This window comes from Oncorhynchus masou, chromosome 8 (genome assembly GCF_036934945.1).
Source record: "Oncorhynchus masou masou isolate Uvic2021 chromosome 8, UVic_Omas_1.1, whole genome shotgun sequence".
NCBI classification, from domain to species: domain Eukaryota; kingdom Metazoa; phylum Chordata; class Actinopteri; order Salmoniformes; family Salmonidae; genus Oncorhynchus; species Oncorhynchus masou.
In genome coordinates this window covers 3934486-3956743 of record NC_088219.1, presented here as the reverse complement: position 1 = coordinate 3956743, position 22258 = coordinate 3934486, and the positions used below count along the sequence as shown (strand labels likewise).

General features: G+C 45.7%; 1 protein-coding gene across 1 annotated transcript in view; it reads left to right on the top strand.

Annotated features, from left to right (window-relative positions):
• ltn1 (listerin E3 ubiquitin protein ligase 1) overlaps nt 1-21802 on the top strand; it is a 92523-nt gene extending 70721 nt beyond the window's left edge. The window contains exons 30-34 of the mRNA XM_064971319.1: nt 5826-5991; nt 6226-6446; nt 11468-11662; nt 16101-16268; nt 19873-21802. Of these exons, the coding sequence (XP_064827391.1) occupies nt 5826-5991; nt 6226-6446; nt 11468-11662; nt 16101-16268; nt 19873-19935 (813 nt within the window). The 3' untranslated portion in view covers nt 19936-21802. The remainder of the gene's footprint in view (nt 1-5825; nt 5992-6225; nt 6447-11467; nt 11663-16100; nt 16269-19872) is intronic.
• Nucleotides 21803-22258: the final 456 nt, after the last annotated feature.

Genomic DNA, 22258 nt, shown 5'->3' with positions numbered 1-22258 from the left:
TACATAATACCAGGGTATATCTGGGGGTCTGTCTCCATAATACCAGGGTACATCTGGTGGTCTGTCTCCTCATGACTACATAATACCAGGGTATATCTGGTGGTCTGTCTCCATAATACCAGGGTATATCTGGGGTCTGTCTCCATAATACCAGGGTACATCTGGTGGTCTGTCTCCTCATGGCTACATAATACCAGGGTATATCTGGGGGTCTGTCTCCATAATACCAGGGTACATCTGGTGGTCTGTCTCCTCATGGCTACATAATACCAGGGTATATCTGGTGGTCTGTCTCCATATTAATTACCAGGGTATATCTGGTGGTCTGTCTCCATAATACCAGGGTTTATCTGGGGGTCTGTCTCCATAATACCAGGGTATATCTGGTGGTCTGTCTCCTCATGACTACATAATACCAGGGTATATCTGGTGGTCTGTCTCCATAATACCAGGGTACATCTGGTGGTCTGTCTCCTCAGCTCCATAATACCAGGGTATATCTGGTGGTCTGTCTCCATAATACCAGGGTATATCTGGTGGTCTGTCTCCTCATGACTACATAATACCAGGGTATATCTGGTGGTCTGTCTCCATAATACCAGGGTATATCTGGTGGTCTGTCTCCTCATGGCTACATAATACCAGGGTACATCTGGTGGTCTGTCTCCATAATACCAGGGTATATCTGGTGGTCTGTTTCCTCATGACTACATAATACCAGGTTATATCTGGTGGTCTGTCTCCTCATGACTACATAATACCAGGGTATATCTGGTGGTCCGTCTCCATAATACCAGGGTATATCTGGTGGTCTGTCTCCTCATGGCTACATAATACCAGGGTATATCTGGTGGTCTGTCTCCTCATGGCTCCATAATACCAGGGTATATCTGGTGGTCTGTCTCCTCATGGCTACATAATACCAGGGTATATCTGGGGGTCTGTCTCCATAATACCAGGGTATATCTGGGGGTCTGTCTCCATAATACCAGGGTACATCTGGTGGTCTGTCTCCTCATGGCTACATAATACCAGGGTATATCTGGGGGTCTGTCTCCATAATACCAGGGTATATCTGGGGGTCTGTCTCCTCATGGCTACATAATACCAGGGTATATCTGGGGGTCTGTCTCCATAATACCAGGGTATATCTGGTGGTCTGTCTCCTCATGGCTACATAATACCAGGGTATATCTGGGGGTCTGTCTCCATAATACCAGGGTACATCTGGTGGTCTGTCTCCTCATGACTACATAATACCAGGGTATATCTGGTGGTCTGTCTCCATAATACCAGGGTATATCTGGGGGTCTGTCTCCATAATACCAGGGTACATCTGGTGGTCTGTCTCCTCATGGCTACATAATACCAGGGTATATCTGGGGGTCTGTCTCCATAATACCAGGGTACATCTGGTGGTCTGTCTCCTCATGGCTACATAATACCAGGGTATATCTGGTGGTCTGTCTCCATATTAATTACCAGGGTATATCTGGTGGTCTGTCTCCATAATACCAGGGTATATCTGGGGGTCTGTCTCCATAATACCAGGGTATATCTGGTGGTCTGTCTCCTCATGACTACATAATACCAGGGTATATCTGGTGGTCTGTCTCCATAATACCAGGGTACATCTGGTGGTCTGTCTCCTCAGCTCCATAATACCAGGGTATATCTGGTGGTCTGTCTCCTCATGACTACATAATACCAGGTTATATCTGGTGGTCTGTCTCCATAATACCAGGGTATATCTGGTGGTCTGTCTCCATAATACCAGGGTATATCTGGGGGTCTGTCTCCATAATACCAGGGTATAATTGGTGGTCTCTGTCTCCTCATGACTCCATAATACCAGGGTATATCTGGTGGTCTGTCTCCTCAGCTACATAATACCAGGGTGTATCTGGTGGTCTGTCTCCATAATACCAGGGTATATCTGGTGGTCTGTCTCCATAATACCAGGGTATATCTGGTGGTCTGTCTCCTCATGGCTACATAATTCCAGGGTATATCTGGTGGTCTGTCTCCATAATACCAGGGTATATCTGGTGGTCTGTCTCCTCATGACTACATAATACCAGGGTATATCTGGTGGTCTGTCTCCTCATGACTACATAATACCAGGGTATATCTGGTGGTCTGTCTCCATAATACCAGGGTATATCTGGTGGTCTGTCTCCATAATACCAGGGTATATCTGGTGGTCTGTCTCCATAATACCAGGGTATATCTGGGGGTCTGTCTCCATAATACCAGGGTATATCTGGTGGTCTCTGTCTCCTCATGACTCCATAATACCAGTGTATATCTGGTGGTCTGTCTCCTCAGCTACATAATACCAGGGTGTATCTGGTGGTCTGTCTCCATAATACCAGGGTATATCTGGTGGTCTGTCTCCATAATACCAGGGTATATCTGGTGGTCTGTCTCCTCATGGCTACGTAATTCCAGGGTATATCTGGTGGTCTGTCTCCATAATACCAGGGTATATCTGGTGGTCTGTCTCCTCATGACTACATAATACCAGGGTATATCTGGTGGTCTGTCTCCTCATGACTACATAATACCAGGGTATATCTGGTGGTCTGTCTCCATAATACCAGGGTATATCTGGTGGTCTGTCTCCATAATACCAGGGTATATCTGGTGGTCTGTCTCCATAATACCAGGGTATATCTGGTGGTCTGTCTCCTCATGACTACATAATACCAGGGTATGTCTGGTGGTCTGTCTCCATAATACCAGGGTATATCTGGTGGTCTGTCTCCATAATACCAGGGTATATCTGGTGGTCTGTCTCCTCATGACTACATAATACCAGGGTATATCTGGTGGTCTGTCTCCATAATACCAGGGTATATCTGGTGGTCTGTCTCCATAATACCAGGGTATATCTGGTGGTCTGTCTCCTCATGGCTACATAATTCCAGGGTATATCTGGTGGTCTGTCTCCATAATACCAGGGTATATCTGGTGGTCTGTCTCCTCATGACTACATAATACCAGGGTATATCTGGTGGTCTGTCTCCTCATGACTACATAATACCAGGGTGTATCTGGTGGTCTGTCTCCATAATACCAGGGTATATCTGGTGGTCTGTCTCCATAATACCAGGGTATATCTGGTGGTCTGTCTCCATAATACCAGGGTATATCTGGTGGTCTGTCTCCATAATACCAGGGTATATCTGGGGGTCTGTCTCCATAATACCAGGGTATATCTGGTGGTCTCTGTCTCCTCATGACTCCATAATACCAGGGTATATCTGGTGGTCTGTCTCCTCAGCTACATAATACCAGGGTGTATCTGGTGGTCTGTCTCCATAATACCAGGGTATATCTGGTGGTCTGTCTCCATAATACCAGGGTATATCTGGTGGTCTGTCTCCTCATGGCTACGTAATTCCAGGGTATATCTGGTGGTCTGTCTCCTCATGACTACATAATACCAGGGTATATCTGGTGGTCTGTCTCCATAATACCAGGGTATATCTGGTGGTCTGTCTCCATAATACCAGGGTATATCTGGTGGTCTGTCTCCTCATGACTACATAATACCAGGGTATGTCTGGTGGTCTGTCTCCATAATACCAGGGTATATCTGGTGGTCTGTCTCCATAATACCAGGGTATATCTGGTGGTCTGTCTCCTCATGACTACATAATACCAGGGTATATCTGGTGGTCTGTCTCCATAATACCAGGGTATATCTGGTGGTCTGTCTCCATAATACCAGGGTATATCTGGTGGTCTGTCTCCATAATACCAGGGTATATCTGGGGGTCTGTCTCCATAATACCAGGGTATATCTGGTGGTCTCTGTCTCCTCATGACTCCATAATACCAGGGTATATCTGGTGGTCTGTCTCCTCAGCTACATAATACCAGGGTGTATCTGGTGGTCTGTCTCCATAATACCAGGGTATATCTGGTGGTCTGTCTCCATAATACCAGGGTATATCTGGTGGTCTGTCTCCTCATGGCTACGTAATTCCAGGGTATATCTGGTGGTCTGTCTCCATAATACCAGGGTATATCTGGTGGTCTGTCTCCTCATGACTACATAATACCAGGGTATATCTGGTGGTCTGTCTCCTCATGACTACATAATACCAGGGTATATCTGGTGGTCTGTCTCCTCATGACTACATAATACCAGGGTATGTCTGGTGGTCTGTCTCCATAATACCAGGGTATATCTGGTGGTCTGTCTCCATAATACCAGGGTATATCTGGTGGTCTGTCTCCTCATGACTACATAATACCAGGGTATATCTGGTGGTCTGTCTCCATAATACCAGGGTATATCTGGTGGTCTGTCTCCATAATACCAGGGTATATCTGGTGGTCTGTCTCCATAATAATTCTCTATAATAATTCTCTAAATCCATAATTCTCCATAATTCTCTATAATACCAGGGTATATCTGGTGGTCTGTCTCCTCATGACTACATAATACCAGGGTATATCTGGGGGTCTGTCTCCTCCTGACTACATAATACCAGGGTATATTTGGTGGTCTGTCTCCTCATGACTACATACTACCAGGGTATATCTGGTGGTCTGTCTCCATAATACCAGGGTATATCTGGTGGTCTGTCTCCACATGACTACATAATACCAGGGTATATCTGGGGGTCTCTCTCCTCATGACTACATAATACCAGGGTATATCTGGTGGTCTGTCTCCATAATACCAGGGTATATCTGGTGGTCTGTCTCCTCATGACTACATAATACCAGGGTATATCTGGTGCTCTGGCTCCTAATGACTACATAATACCAGGGTATATCTGGTGGTCTGTCCCCTCATAACTACATAATACCAGGGTATATCTGGTGGTCTGTCTCCATAATACCAGGGTATATCTGGGGGTCTGTCTCCATAATACCAGGGTATAGCCAGCTAAGTCTATAGCGGCGAGGCTAGCTAGCCAGCCAAGTCTATAGCGGCGAGGCTAGCTAGCCAATTAAGTCTATAGCGGCGAGGCTAGCTAGCCAGCTAAGTCTATAGCGGCGAGGCTAGCTAGCCAATTAAGTCTATAGCGGCGAGGCTAGCTAGCCAGCCTAGTCTATAGCGGCGAGGCTAGCTAAGTCTATAGCGGCGAGGCTAGCTAAGTCTATAGCGGCGAGGCTAGCCAGCCAGCCAAGTCTATAGCGGCGGGGCTAGCTAGCCAGCCAAGTCTATAGCGGCGGGGCTAGCTAGCCAGCCAGCTAACTCGCCAAGTATTCCCCAACAGGTCTATTTGTTTACTGTCTTTCACCCTCACTGTATTCAGACTTTGGCTGCCATCTCTATGTTTTTAAACTTGAAAATTGTACATTAAAACAGTTTAGGGTGTGAGTCGATGTGCAGGGGTAATTGAGGCAGTTGTGTACATATAGATATTATTACCGTAACCCTGGTGTGAGTGTCATATCGTTCCATCTTGTCCTCTTCAAAATCGGAAAAACTTCAAACTCCCTGTCAGTAGTCTTTTTCCTCGTTTCTCCCCTCCCCTCTCAAAGCTCACTGCAGGAGAGGATCCCGGGCCCTTCTTTCTGAACGCCGTTGAGCTTTGAGTAGGGAGGAAACAAGGAAACAAGGACAAAGGAAGGATTAGTGTGTCAGTCTACTGTCTCTATCTGAAGAAGTGTTCTATGCTAACCTGTGTGTCCAGTCCTCTCTCTATCTAAAGCAGCTGACCTGTGTGTTCTCTCTCTCCAGCTGCGTGTCCAGTACTCTCTCTATCTAAAGAAGCTGAGCTGTGTGTTCTCTCTCTCCAGCTGCGTGTCCAGTCCTCTCTCTATCTAAAGAAGCTGACCTGTGTGTTCTCTCTCTCCAGCTGCGTGTCCAGTACTCTCTCTATCTAAAGAAGTCCCTCCACAAGCTCCTCCTCCACCTGTTCAGACTGATGCCTGAAAACCCCGCCTACATCGGCCAGGGGGTGGAGCCTGTCTCCAAGGAGACCAAGACATTCTTCACAGAGAGCCTCTCTCTGGACGTCAACAGTGGGTAGCACACACACACACACACACTCACACACACACGTCTGTCTCTCTGTTTCTCTCTCTCTCTCCTCTCTCTCTCACTCTCTGTCTGTCTGTTTTTATGTCTTTCTGTCTGTCTCTCTGTCTCTCTCTTTCTCTCTCGGTCTCTGTCTCTCTCTCTTTCTTGGTCTCTCTTTCTCTGTCTCTCTCTTTCTCTCTCTTTCTCTGTCTTTAATTCTCTGTCTGTCTCCACAGAGTCGTCCGGTATCCAATATGAGCTCTCCCACCTGGCGTGTTGTGTGTACTACAGTGCGGTACAGGACCTGCCTGCCATGGTTAGGTTGTGGTGGACCAGTCAGGAGAAGAGAGTTAGCCACACGGTGGATAAGTTCACAGGACGATACGTCTCGCCTGTCCTCTCTGCTCAGGAGATCTCCTCTGTACACGCCAGCACACAGACCTTCGACAGCATGACTGTGAGTAGGGGAGGGAGGGAGGGAGGGAGGGGGGGGAGGGAGGGAGGGAGAAGGATAGGGAGGGAGGGAGGGGGGAGGGAGGGGGGGGGAGGGAGGGAGGGAGGGAGGGAGGGGGAGGGGGCGAGGAGGGGACGAGGGAGAGGACGAGGGAGAGGACGAGGGAGAGGACGAGGGAGAGGGAGAGGGTGAGTGTGTGGTAGAGGGGGCCTTCAGAAAGTATTCATACCCCCTTTTGTTTTTACTGCCTGAATTCAAAATGGATCAAATGTACAGTTTTTTTTCTCTTCTCGTAATAACAAAGTGAAAACATGATTTGAGAAATGTTTGATAATTGAAAATGAAATACAGATATCCAATTTACATAAGTATTCAAACCCCCTTTTTTTTCTATGACACTCCAAATGGACACCCAGGTGCATCTAATTTCCTTTGATAGGAGTTCCACCTGTGGCCAATTTAAATAGTTTGAGCATGATTTCTATAGAAACACCTGGTGCATATCAGAGTAGAAACCATCTCATGAAGTCACAAGGGAACTGCCTGTAGATCTCTGACATAGAACTGTGATGAGTCATATATCTGAGGAAGGGGTATACAACCATTTTTTTTTTAAGTATTTTTTTTTTTTTTTTAAAGTTTCCAAGAGCACAGTGGTCGTCTCCATCACTGGGGAAATTGAAAAAAAAAAATAGGAAACTAGCCAGCCGTCCGATCAAACTGAAGAACCGGGCAAGAAAGTCTTGGATCGTGGAGGAACCCAATGACCACACTGACATAACTGCAGAGTTCCTTGGCTGAAATGGGAGAACCGGCCAAAATGCCACGGTGTCCGGAGTACTTCACCAATCTGGGAGAGTGGCCTGGACTCTATGGGAGAACCGGCCAAAATGCCACGGTGTCCGGAGTACTTCACCAATCTGGGAGTTTCTGGGAGAGGCGGAGGCCACTCCTGAGGAAAAAGGCACATTTTTTATTTAAATTTTATTTTTTTTAACCTTTATTTAACTAGGCAAGTCAGTTAAGAACAAATTCTTACTTTCAATGACGGTCTGGGAACAGTGGGTTAACTGCCTGTTCAGGGGCAGAACGACAGATTTGTACCTTGTCAGCTCGGGGGTTTGAACTTGCAACCTCCCGGTTACTAGTCCAACGCTCTAACCACTAGGCTACCCTGCCCCCTCTACACTCTAACCACTAGGCTACCCTGCCGCCTCTACACTCTAACCACTAGGCTACCCTGCCACCTCTACACTCTAATCACTAGGCTACCCTGCCGCCTCTACACTCTAACCACTAGGCTACCCTGCCACCTCTACACTCTAATCACTAGGCTACCCTGCCGCCTCTACACTCTAACCACTAGGCTACCCTGCCTCCTCTACACTCTAACCACTAGGCTACCTGCCGCCCCATGACAGCACTCCTGGAGTTCACAAAAAAAGGCACATGAAAGACCGATCATTAGGCAAAAGATTCTGTGGTCTGAGGAGACAAAAATGTAACTCTTTGGTCTGAATGCATGCAAGCGCCATGTCTGGAGAAAACCAGGTACAGCTCATCACCCATCTAACACCATCCCTACTGTGAAGCATGGCGGTGGCAGCATCATGCTGTGGGGATGCTTTTCATCGGCAGGGACTTGGGAGACTGGTAAGGATAGAGGGGGAAATGAATGGAGCCAAATACAGGCAAATCCTTGATGCAAACGACCTTAGACTCGGGGCGAAGATTCACATTCCAACAGGACAATGACCCCAAGCGTTGCCAAAGCAACGCTGGAATGGCTTCTGAGCAAGAATGTTGAAAGTCCTTGGAGTGGTCCAGCCAAAAGCCCATTGGAAATCTGTGGAAAGACTTGAAGATTGCTGTTCACCGCCTTTCCCCATCTAACATAACAGAGCTTGAGAAAGAATCCAGATGTGTAACGCTGATTGTCATACCGATGACAACAAAAGCTGTAAAACGCCGCCAAAGGTGTGAAATACTGAAGTAAATTAGATTTCTTTTCTATATATAATTTTCAATAAATAATTATGGCTGTAACACAACACAATGTGGAATAAGTCAAGGGGTATGAATACTATCTGAAGGCTCTGTAACTACTGTTCCCTGAAGGAGGGAAACGAGCTCCAACATAATATGGAGAGAGTCACACTCTCGCGACTTCAGTTGAAGGATACACGCCTGACAAAACCAATGAAAATCCGCAGCTCCCTAGAAGCCCCGCTTTCCACAGATGATACGTTTGAGGTTTGGATTTATTCTTTCAATTTAAAAAAACAGCTCTTCACCAAGCCCAGGAACGGGCGGAGCGGGGGGACATTAAACAGGCGCTCTAACTCATTTCATCTCCTTCAAGGAAGAGTAGTTATAGTCATGACGTTACGTTCCCTCTTATTCGGTCAACTTTGGTACAACATACTATGGGGAAATGCAATCACGGCCTAAGCCGACACCCAACGGATACTAAATGAAACGGCCCCTGTCAGACCCCCCCCCCCCCCAGACCCACGCCAGATGTGGCATTGCGTACACGACGTGCTGTCTAGTGACATTTGCCCTGTCCCCGTTGTAAGCACACTGGGTGCAGTGACATACAAGAGATTAAGAAACTCACACAGTGTGGTGATTTCAACTCACCTTAGCACACATGTCTCCTATATTCAACCCTTTAAACAGCTCAAAACGCTGCCAGACCCCTGGTTGAGTGGGCGTTTACACCGCTAGGTAACCCTTGCCTCTCTTACTGCTATATGTGACCGACTGGCTTGATTCGGTCTTATGTAGAAACATTTGAAATTGTGTTTTTTTGACATTGGATAAAAGACAGAGCAAGAAAACAATATAGGTTACTGGGAAAGTATAAAATTGTAACCCCACTTGAGAAAATGACCCTTGAATGTTTTAGTCCACCTACTGGAGAGCTCTTCTTTGTCTATCCAATTTGTAAGTCGCTCTGGATAAGAGCGTCTGCTAAATGACTTAAATGTAAATGTATACCACATTCAGTATCGTTCACACCCTCCTAAACCTGAGCCCCACCCATTCAGCATCTTTCACACCCCCTAAGCCTGAGCCCCACCCATTCAGCATCGTTCACACCCTCTTACGCCTTTAGCCCCACCCATCTCTTTAAGGATCCACATGTGAGGCCATGTGCTAAACAGAGTGAGTACGGTAGTGTACTAAACAAGCAAAGATTTCAAGACTAAAGGCTGGTTTATACTATGTGTGTTTGTACACTCTGGCACTCCAGATTAAATTTACAATGGGCATTTGTGAATTCAGAGTGTTGTCAGATCGTATGCTTGTGAATTCAGAGCGTTGTCAGATCGTATGTTTGTGAATTCAGAGCGTTGTCAGCTTGTCAGTTCGTAAATTCAGAGTGTTGTCAGATCGTATGTTTGTGAATTCAGAGTGTTTCGCTCTCTGTGCATTCAGCGCGCACACTGGACGCTCTGGCTGAGGAGTAGGGCTGATCCGACCGTTCTGACCTAACAACAGCAGTCAAGCACCCAATCTAGCTGGCTAACGTTGGCTAGCTTGCTATCTTCTTCCAGACACAAATGAGAGAACAGCTCACTCTGACCATTTTACATGTTATCCAGAGCGTTAGTTAACAACTTTCTGACTGAATTAGAAACGTGTCATACCTGAAAATATAGCTAACTAGATTATTTTACCCGAATACATGTATGGATGCTTCTCTCTCACGGTTGGTCCGTGAGACTGTACAGCCTGCATGAAGCCCAGCCCCCTCATGGGTACATAGAACTTCTGGCAATGGCTGACGTAGTACCCCGTTTTTTGTCGTAAGATTTTTAATTTTATTTTTTACAAAGAGCCATTTGGGATTCAAATGAGTTGTCTCTTTTACGTGAATGGAACTAAATCAACCGGCTCACCAAAAAGAATGCTCATCACTACACAGTGTAAACTTTGCTGTTGCTCGATCACAATACACTTGCGCCCAGTCTGCGTGGCCAATGCAGCACATGAGACAATGTTGATGACAACGATGCTGTTTCCACTTTGCATCTTAAATATAAATAGTGTTCTAGAATTCGTTTGTGTGTTTCTTACATCTGGAAGCAGCTAGTTTGTCTTTTCTTAGCAAGTTGTGGCTAAATCGTGTTAGCCGCTAACGCTAATCGCTAGCGAGCTAATAAATGTACCGAGTCAGAGCAAACAAAGCGAGTTAATACATTCTGATACCAGTAAATAGTGGTTAGAGTGGAGGGGCGGCAGGGAGCCTCGTGGAGCGCTGGACTTGTAACCCGAAAGGCCGTCATTGTAAATTAGAATTTTGTTCTTAACTGACTTGCCTAGTTATAGGTTAAATAAACAAATGTAATAAATTACAGCTGTTTTAGTAACCCTGTTAACAGATACATCTGTTTTACAAAAATATAAACATATAAAGTGTTCATGAGCTTCAATTAAAGATCCCAGACATTTTCCTTACACACAAAATGCTTATTTCTCTCTTTTGTACACAAATGTGGCGTATCAAGAAGCTGATTTAAAAGCACGGTCATTACACAGGTGCACCTTGTGCTGGGCAACAACAACAAAAAAGACCACTCTAAAAATGTGCCGTTTTGTCACACAACACAATGAGTGACGAGGCAACAGGATAAACAATAAATAGTCGCAGCAGCGTACATGACGAGTACAAAAACAAGTTTGTGCAAAAAGGTTCAATGCAGAAAGTTTGGATAGCTATTTGGTGAGCTATTTGGTGAGCTATTTGGTGAGCTATTTGGTGAGCTATTTGGTGAGCTATTTGGTGAGCTATTTGGTGAGCTATTTGGTTAACTATTTCACTAGCTATAGAAGTCTCATGGCTTGTGGGTAGAAAATGTTCAGGGTCCTATTGGCTCCTTTTGGTACCACTTGCCGTATGGTAGCAGAGAGAACAGTCGAACTCACACAGTCTGAGAGTTTTTAAATCTTTTTGTTGTTGTTGTGATATCATCAACGGAGAGGAGTTAACTTCTCTCTCTCTCCCCGTGTCCCAGGTGAAGGCTCGTTCGGCAGCGCGGGAGGTGATCGCCACCTACTCAGTGGATGATATCTTCATAGAGCTGGTGATCCAGCTACCACAGAACTATCCTCTGGGCTCGATCACAGTCGAGAGCGGCAGGAGGGTGGGGGTCGCTGTACAACAATGGAGGAACTGGATGTTACAGCTCAGTACATACCTCACACACCAGGTAACACACACACACACACACATACACCAGGTAACACACACCAGGTAACACACAAACACCAGGTAACACACACCAGGTAACACACACACACACACACCAGGTAACACACACCAGGTAACACACACCAGGTAACACACACACACCAGGTAACACACACCAGGTAACACACACACACACCAGGTAACACACACACACACACCAGGTAACACACACCAGGTAACACACACACACACACACCAGGTAACACACACACACCAGGTAACACACACACACACGTAACACACACACACACCAGGTAACACACACACACACGTAACACACACACACCAGGTAACACACACACACACCAGGTAACACACACACACACACCAGGTAACACACACACACACACACCAGGTAACACACACACACACACCAGGTAACACACACACACACCAGGTAACACACACACACACACACACACACACACACACCAGGTAATACACACACACACACTCCAGGTAAAACACACTCACACACCAGGTAACACACAAACACACCAGGTAACACACACACACACACACACACCAGGTAACACACACACACACACACACCAGGTAACACACACACACACACACCAGGTAACACACACACACCAGGTAACACACACACACACACCAGGTAACACACACACACACACACCAGGTAACACACAAACACACCAGGTAACACACACACACACCAGGTAACACACACACACACACACACCAGGTAACACACACACACACCAGGTAACACACACACACACACACCAGGTAACACACACACACACCAGGTAACACACACACACACCAGGTAACACACACCAGGTAACACACACACACACCAGGTAACACACACACACACACACACATCAGGTAAAACACACACACACACCAGGTAACACACACACACACACCAGGTAACACACACACACACACACCAGGTAAAACACACACACACACACACCAGGTAACACACACACACACACACCAGGTAACACACACACACACACCAGGTAACACACACACACACACCAGGTAACACACACACACACCAGGTAACACACACACACACACCAGGTAACACACACACACACACCAGGTAACACACAAACACACCAGGTAACACACACACACACACACACACACCAGGTAACACACACACACACACACCAGGTAACACACACACACACACACCAGGTAACACACACACTAACACACACACACACACACACCAGGTAACACACACACACACGCCAGGTAACACACACACACACCAGGTAACACACACACACACCAGGTAACACACACACACACCAGGTAACACACACACACACACACCAGGTAACACACACACACACCAGGTAACACACACACACACACACACACACCAGGTAACACACACACACACCAGGTAACACACACACCAGGTAACACACACCAGGTAACACACACACACACCAGGTAACACACACACACACACACATCAGGTAAAACACACACACACACCAGGTAACACACACACACACACCAGGTAAACACACACACACACACACACACCAGGTAAAACACACACACACACCAGGTAAAACACACACACACACACACACCAGGTAAAACACACACACACACCAGGTAACACACACACACACACACACACCAGTTAACACACACACACACCAGGTAACACACACACACCAGGTAACACACACACACACACACACACCAGGTAACACACACACACACCAGGTAACACACATACACACACACACACACACACCAGGTAGCACACACACACACACCAGGTAACACACACACACACCAGGTAACACACACACACACACACACCAGGTAACACACACACACACACCAGGTAACACACACACACACCAGGTACACACACACACACACACCAGGTAACACACACACACACCAGGTAATACACACACACACACTCCAGGTAAAACACACTCACACACCAGGTAACACACAAACACACCAGGTAACACACACACACACACACACACACCAGGTAACACACACACACCAGGTAACACACACACACACACACACCAGGTAACACACACACACCAGGTAACACACACACACACACCAGGTAACACACACACACACACACCAGGTAACACACACACACACCAGGTAACACACACACACACACACCAGGTAACACACACACACACACACCAGGTAACACACACACACACACACACCAGGTAACACACACACACACACCAGGTAACACACACACACACACACCAGGTAACACACACACACACACACACCAGGTAACACACACACACACACACACCAGGTAACACACACACACACCAGGTAACACACACACACCAGGTAACACACACCAGGTAACACACACACACACCAGGTAACACACACACACATCAGGTAAAACACACACACACACCAGGTAACACACACACACACACACACCAGGTAACACACACACACACACACACCAGGTAACACACACACACACCAGGTAACACACACACACACCAGGTAACACACACACACACACACACACCAGGTAACACACACACACACACACACCAGGTAAAACACACACACACACACACACACACACCAGGTAACACACACACACACACACACACCAGGTAACACACACACACACCAGGTAACACACACACACCAGGTAACACACACACACACACACCAGGTAACACACACACACACCAGGTAACACACATACACACACACACACACACCAGGTAGCACACACACACACACCAGGTAACACACACACACACCAGGTAACACACACACACACACACACACACCAGGTAACACACACACACACACACCAGGTAACACACACACACACCAGGTAACACACACACACACACACCAGGTAACACACACACACACCAGGTAATACACACACACACACTCCAGGTAAAACACACTCACACACCAGGTAACACACAAACACACCAGGTAACACACACACACACACACACACACCAGGTAACACACACACACACACACACACCAGGTAACACACACACACACACACCAGGTAACACACACACACACACCAGGTAACACACACACACACACACCAGGTAACACACACACACACACACCAGGTAACACACACACACACACACACCAGGTAACACACACACACACACACACCAGGTAACACACACACACACACACACCAGGTAACACACACACACACCAGGTAACACACACACACCAGGTAACACACACCAGGTAACACACACACACACACCAGGTAACACACACACACACCAGGTAACACACACACACACACACCAGGTAAAACACACACACACACACACCAGGTAACACACACACACACCAGGTAACACACACACACCAGGTAAACACACACACACACACACACACACACACCAGGTAACACACACACCAGGTAACACACATACACACACACACACACACACCAGGTAGCACACACACACACACCAGGTAACACACACACACACCAGGTAACACACACACACACACACACACCAGGTAACACACACACACACCAGGTAACACACTGCACATTTTAGAGTAGCCTTTAATTGTCCCCAGCACCAGCTTCCTGTCAGGTGGATGTGTCTATTATGACTCTCTTGGCAAAGGAGAAATGTTCACTAACAGGGGATGTAAACAACATTCTTTGAGAGATAAGCCTTTTGTGCGTAAGGAACATTTCTGGGATGTTTTTATCCCAGCTCATGAAACATGAGACACTTTACATGTTGTTTTGATATTTTTGTTCAGTGTGTGTGAGATATATATATATATACACACACACACACACACACACACACACACACACACACACACACACACACACACACACACACACACACACACACACACACACACACACACACACAGTACCTGGTCAAAAGTTGTCAACATACTTTTGGTCATGTAGTGTGTATATATATATATATTTATTTTTACAAATTTGTAACCCGTTTTTGTTGTAGACACAAAACTATCTTCCGTAGAAGAGAGTCTCCCCTTTCGTAGAGTCTCCCCTTTCCATTGAGGGGTCACCTCACGCTTGTAGGGGTCGTAGAGTCTCCCCTTTCCATTGAGGGGTCACCTCACACTTGTAGGGGTCGTAGAGTCTCCCCTTTCCATTGAGGGGTCACCTCACGCTTGTAGGGGTCGTAGAGTCTCCCCTTTCCATTGAGGGGTCACCTCACACTTGTAGGGGTCGTAGAGTCTCCCCTTTCCATTGAGGGGTCACCTCACACTTGTAGGGGTCGTAGAGTCTCCCCTTTCCATTGAGGGGTCACCTCACACTTGTGCTGTTAAGTGCTGCGCTATGTAAGTATCATGTTCCCCGTCTCTGTTTTTGTTTATGATAGAACGGCAGTATAATGGAGGGCCTGGCTCTGTGGAAGACCAACGTGGATAAGAGGTTCGAGGGAGTAGAGGATTGTATGATCTGTTTCTCTGTGATCCATGGATCCAACTACTCTCTGCCCAAGAAGGCCTGCCGCACCTGCAAGAAAAAATTCCACTCTGCTTGTCTGGTGAGAGACTGATATTCACACACGCACGCACGCACGCACGCACGCACGCACGCACACACGCCACCCCGGCGGTCATGAAGGCAGTCAAATTCCACATGACACATTTAGTCACTGTAATTAGACATCAATACAAAATGTATTTAAAAAAAAAAATCAAACAATTCATGAGACCCCATGAGCTCGTGTTCCTCAGAGTGAGGACACACACACACACACACACACACACACACACACACACACACACACACACACACACACACACACACACACACACACACACACACACACACACACACACACACACCTCTACTAAAAAGAGGAGGATCCCATCAGTTTTCTATGGGCTAGGCCTCTTATATTTATTTCTCAACTGTCCTAGTAGTAAGCACATGGCTTCTCTTTACAACAGGAGTTATAGCCTACCTGGCTGGCATGAAAATAAACCACAAAAAAAGCAGCTATTTAAGTGCAGAGATTTTCGTATTTCACGTATTTTCCCCACTGACACAGGTGCGCAATAATGGTCCATTCTAAATCAAAACAAATGTCACACGTGTATATTATTTAGTATATGTAAAGACGAGATTAAATCAAGAATAGTCTGATGGGTGACAATGTTAGCCTAGCACTTGTGAATGAAATATTAGCACTTGTGAATGAAATATTAGCACTTGTGAATGAAATATTAGCACTTGTGAATGAAATATTAGCACTTGTGAATGAAATATTAGCACTTGTGAATGAAATATTAGCACTTGTGAATGAAATATTAGCTCTTGTGAATGAAATATTAGCTCTTGTGAATGAAATATTAGCACTTGTGAATGAAATATTAGCACTTGTGAATGAAATATTAGCACTTGTGAATGAAATATTAGCACTTGTGAATGAAATATTAGCACTTGTGAATGAAATATTAGCACTTGTGAATGAAATATTAGCACTTGTGAATGAAATATTAGCACTTGTGAATGAAATATTAGCACTTGTGAATGAAATATTAGCACTTGTGAATGAAATATTAGCACTTGTGAATGAAATATTAGCACTTGTGAATGAAATATTAGCACTTGTGAATGAAATATTAGCACTTGTGAATGAAATATTAGCACTTGTGAATGAAATATTAGCACTTGTGAATGAAATATTAGCACTTGTGAATGAAATATTAGCACTTGTGAATGAAATATTAGCACTTGTGAATGAAATATTAGCACTTGTGAATGAAATATTAGCACTTGAATGTTGCCCAGAATAAGAAACAAAGCCTTTCTTTTTTTTTTTTCTTGGTAACTTGTTCGCATCATAGTCGCCTCATGTAGCCTCATTCTGTCCTATCAAGCAAAAAGGTAGTAACTGCTCATCGCGTGGAACTGAGAAAAATGGCTTTTAATTTACCTTTGGTTTCACAGTAACTTTATCCAGTTACTGACTAACATGACCCCCATTGTCTCCTAAACACAATACGATGCAGGACACTTGTCCACGTGATTAAGCATGTATTTAATGTAGCAAATGAGCAGCAGTTTCTGCCTTTTTGCTTGGTCGTGCAGTATAGGCCTATATGTTTTAATTAGGTTTGTATCACAACCAACGTGGCCAAATAATCTTAAAATGGAGCACATTAATCCGCTTTACAAGGGGTGTAGAGCCTAACTAATATAAGCAACGTGTGAGTTTCAACATTTGGGGAAGATAAGATAATTCTCACCATTCAAATGCACCTTTATAATAAAGCATCTCATGTAATATCTTATTTGCGGTCACTTTTGATAATGGTGTTTTACACTAATCGAACATTCGCGCTTATATCCTACTATCATGTTCGCATTGCTACGCTTATAACGTGGGGAAATATCCTAGCAGTTTATCAACATTTTAAGCTAAATGTTCTGATCTGTTGTATCAGCCTCATTGGCTAAAACAGTTTTGTTTTTAATGCTAGTGGTTGAATTAGTTTGGGATCGATCACATCCCACAACTGTCCCAGACGATGTTTGGAATATTTATTTCTCGTACAGAATAGGTCAACTTTTGTACTATTGGAGGGGATAGGTACTATTTGTACTATTGACATAGGCTAGTGCTTTTGTTGTCCGTTAGGCCTACTCATCTCGTTGGCTGACAAAAAGTGGCCAGTTTTTCCAATATCTTCAATAAGTACCTCTGATTTGGATAAGAAGGGAAGGACTCTTGGGGAGAAGGGCACAACGCAGGACCCTTGGGGAGAAGGGAACAACGCAGGACCCTTGGGGAGAAGGGCACAACGCAGGACCCTTGGGGAGAAGGGCACAACGCAGGACCCTTGGGGAGAAGGGCACAATGCAGGACCCTTGGGGAGAAGGGCACAATGCAGGACTCTTGGGGAGAAGGGAACAACGCAGGACCCTTGGGGAGAAGGGAACAACGCAGGACCCTTGGGGAGAAGGGAACAACGCAGGACCCTTGGGGAGAAGGGAACAGCGCAGGACTCTTGGGGAGAAGGGCACAACGCAGGACTCTTGGGGAGAAGGGAACAACGCAGGGCTCTTGGAGAGAAGGGAACAACGCAGGGCTCTTGGGGAGAAGGGAACAGCGCAGGCCTCTTGGGGAGAAGGGAACAGCGCAGGACTCTTGGGGAGAAGGGAACAGCGCAGGACCCTTGGGGAGAAGGGAACAACGCAGGACTCTTGGGGAGAAGGGCACAACGCAGGACCCTTGGGGAGAAGGGCACAACGCAGGACCCTTGGGGAGAAGGGCACAACGCAGGACCCTTGGGGAGAAGGGCACAATGCAGGACTCTTGGGGAGAAGGGCACAATGCAGGACCCTTGGGGAGAAGGGCACAACGCAGGACTCTTGGGGAGAAGGGAACAACGCAGGACCCTTGGGGAGAAGGGCACAACGCAGGACTCTTGGGGAGAAGGGCACAACGCAGGACCCTTGGGAAGAAGGGCACAATGCAGGACCCTTGGGGAGAAGGGCACAACGCAGGACTCTTGGGGAGAAGGGCACAATGCAGGACCCTTGGGGAGAAGGGCACAACGCAGGACTCTTGGGGAGAAGGGAACAACGCAGCACTCCAGGCCGCAAAAAGGCCTTTGATTTTTTTTAGGGTGCATTACGGCCACAAAGAAGATTCGAGGCATTATCATTTTATTTTATTCAGCTTTGTTCATTGTATTTTTCATAGTATAAAATAATATAAAATAATGCTGCGGGATTGTAAGTAAATCTTGTTTGTTAAATGAACAGCCATTTGGCATAGGCAGATCGGGACCCGAACATAAGGACAACTCAGAGCATCCTATTCTGTTCTTCTGAAATAGACTACATTTTCTGTATATCATGTTTCTATAGACCCCGTCTAAAATAAAGAATGGATTTATTGTAAAGGCGTGGGCTAAATTACATGGATTTATTAGTCTTTTTAACATGGCTTGTTGTCTATATGTGGAAGCCCAGGAGATTCTAAATGTGTTTATGTTAATTAACGGTCAATTACCGTGAGACTGACCTGTTATTAGCTTGACAATCACCGGCTGACAGCATTTTGTGATCGCCACAGCCCTGATCGTTATCACGTTACTCATGCTGTCTCTCTTTCTCTCTCTTCTCTTCTCCAGTACAAGTGGTTTACCTCTAGCAACAAGTCCACCTGCCCTCTGTGTAGAGAGACCTTCTTCTAGCAACAAGTCCACCTGCCCTCTGTGTAGAGAGACCTTCTCCTAGCAACAAGTCCACCTGCCCTCTGTGTAGAGAGACCTTCTCCTAGCAACAAGTCCACGTGCCCTCTGTGTAGAGATGTTCTCCTAGCAACAAGTCCACCTGCCCTCTGTGTAGAGAGACCTTCTCCTAGCAACAAGTCCACCTACCTTCTGTGTAGAGATGTTCTCCTAGCAACAAGTCCACCTGCCCTCTGTGTAGAGATGTTCTCCTAGCAACAAGTCCACCTGCCCTCTGTGTAGAGAGACCTAATTGAAACTATGTTACCATGGATACACAGAGTCACTGTTCCGTTGCTATGGCTGCACAGAGACAGTTTGGTTGTATATTTGTACGTATCTCTCACCACAACCTTCTTATAGATCAGTGCTTCCCAATAGTTTTATCCCGGGACCCAAATTGATCCAGGTTTTCTGTCGCGATCCAATATTCACATTGTGATTTTCTTGTTGTTGTCGCCAAAATGCAATTTGGAAAACTATTTTAAATACTATTTTGACAGTAAATGTAGCAATTATATTTAGATTTCCCCTTTTGTCATTAATTCCATATTGCTCACGATCTTGACGAAGAATACAACCTGCTAAATCACACAGCTAATAGCTTTATATTGAAACTATGTTACCATGGATACACAGTCACTGTTCCATTGCTATGGATGCACAGAGACAGTTTGGTTGTATATGCTAATAGCTTTAAATTGAAAATACTGAGATTGAAGAAATTTTTAATTTTCAGAGTATTAAAACTATTTAAATGTAACGATAATCTTTTACATACCTTCTACCTGGTATTAGTTGTTTCAATTCAGACGAGTATCTCAACAACAACAACAACCCCCCCCCCAAAAAAAAACATGTTTAAAAAATAAATAAATATTTTCACTCAGAAACCCGTGACACCATTCAAAACCTTTGGGTTTAGACCCAACAGTTGGCAACCACCGCTAATAGAAGCTCTTTTGACAGCGGTTCTAACTCGAGCTAAGAGTTGAGTCGTAAAGACATCTTTTTTTTAGATGTAATAATGTTTTATGTCCAGTAGCCAATGAGTTCCAAGGAGCCAGGAATTGGATCAGCTCTGACGGTGACGGGACAGACGGAGGACCGGAGGACAGACGGGTTGTGTTTCCTGCCCCGACTAGACTACTGACGCATGCCAAATCTCACAACGTCAGGATATGTGTTTAACCACATCACATGTTATAGCAATCTGATGCCCGACTGCACGGTCAATGACGTGGCACGCAACCATTGGTTGATGATGCAGTGCAACGCCCGCGCTTCTAAGTCGGTGCGCGATCTCGACCAGGATGTTCAGTCTGAAGGATGCAATCAATTCACTTCGTCATTTGGTGTGATTGACAGAGCGCAGTGATGTAATGTAATACAGCCTGATGAAACACAAAGTGGATTAATATGAGATAAAATAAAGAGGATTTATATATCAGAAACTTAAATCTCTCTTGTGATGATGACAAAGATACTATTACTTGATTGTATTTTAACGCAGTATAATAACAGAGAGAGAGAGAGATAACTATAGCCTCGCCCCGGATCTGTTTGTGCTCTTGCAAACTCCATTGCTCATTGTCAAGCCAAAACATGAGAGATTTACAAGGAGTCGGCATGACAACGCCAACAGACTTGGCGGCGTGACAGCGCAGACTGGCACGCTGGGGGGTAGTGGATCTGCTCTGCTCTTTATTCCAGCCTTGTTGATGTGGTACAGCGTGAATGATGTCTATTCCTCTGTCTGTCTGGTTGTAATCTGACTGTTCTCGTGGTGTTGAAATGATGCTTCATTAACCCAGTAAAACAGACAACTCTGGCTCTGTGTGTCTCTGTATCCGTCTTCTCCAGCTGTCGCCCCCCCCTTGACACAAAGCACATATTTTGACTACTCTTTAGTGACTAGAGGACAACTGTTTTAGTGACTAGAGGACAGCTGTTTTAGTGACTAGAGGACAGCTGTTTTAGTGACTAGAGGACAGCTGTTTTAGTGACTAGAGGACAGCTGTTTTAGTGACGAGAGGACAGCTGTTTTAGTGACGAGAGGACAGCTGTTTTAGTGACGAGAGGACAGCTGTTTTAGTGACGAGAGGACAGCTGTTTTAGTGACGAGAGGACAGCTGTTCTAGTGACGAGAGGACAGCTGTTCTAGTGACCCTGTCAACCAGAGGACAGCTGTTCTAGTGACCCTGTCAACCAGAGGACAGCTGTTCTAGTGACCCTGTCAACCAGAGGACAGCTGTTCAGGACAGCTGTTCTCGCGGGCCAGAGGACA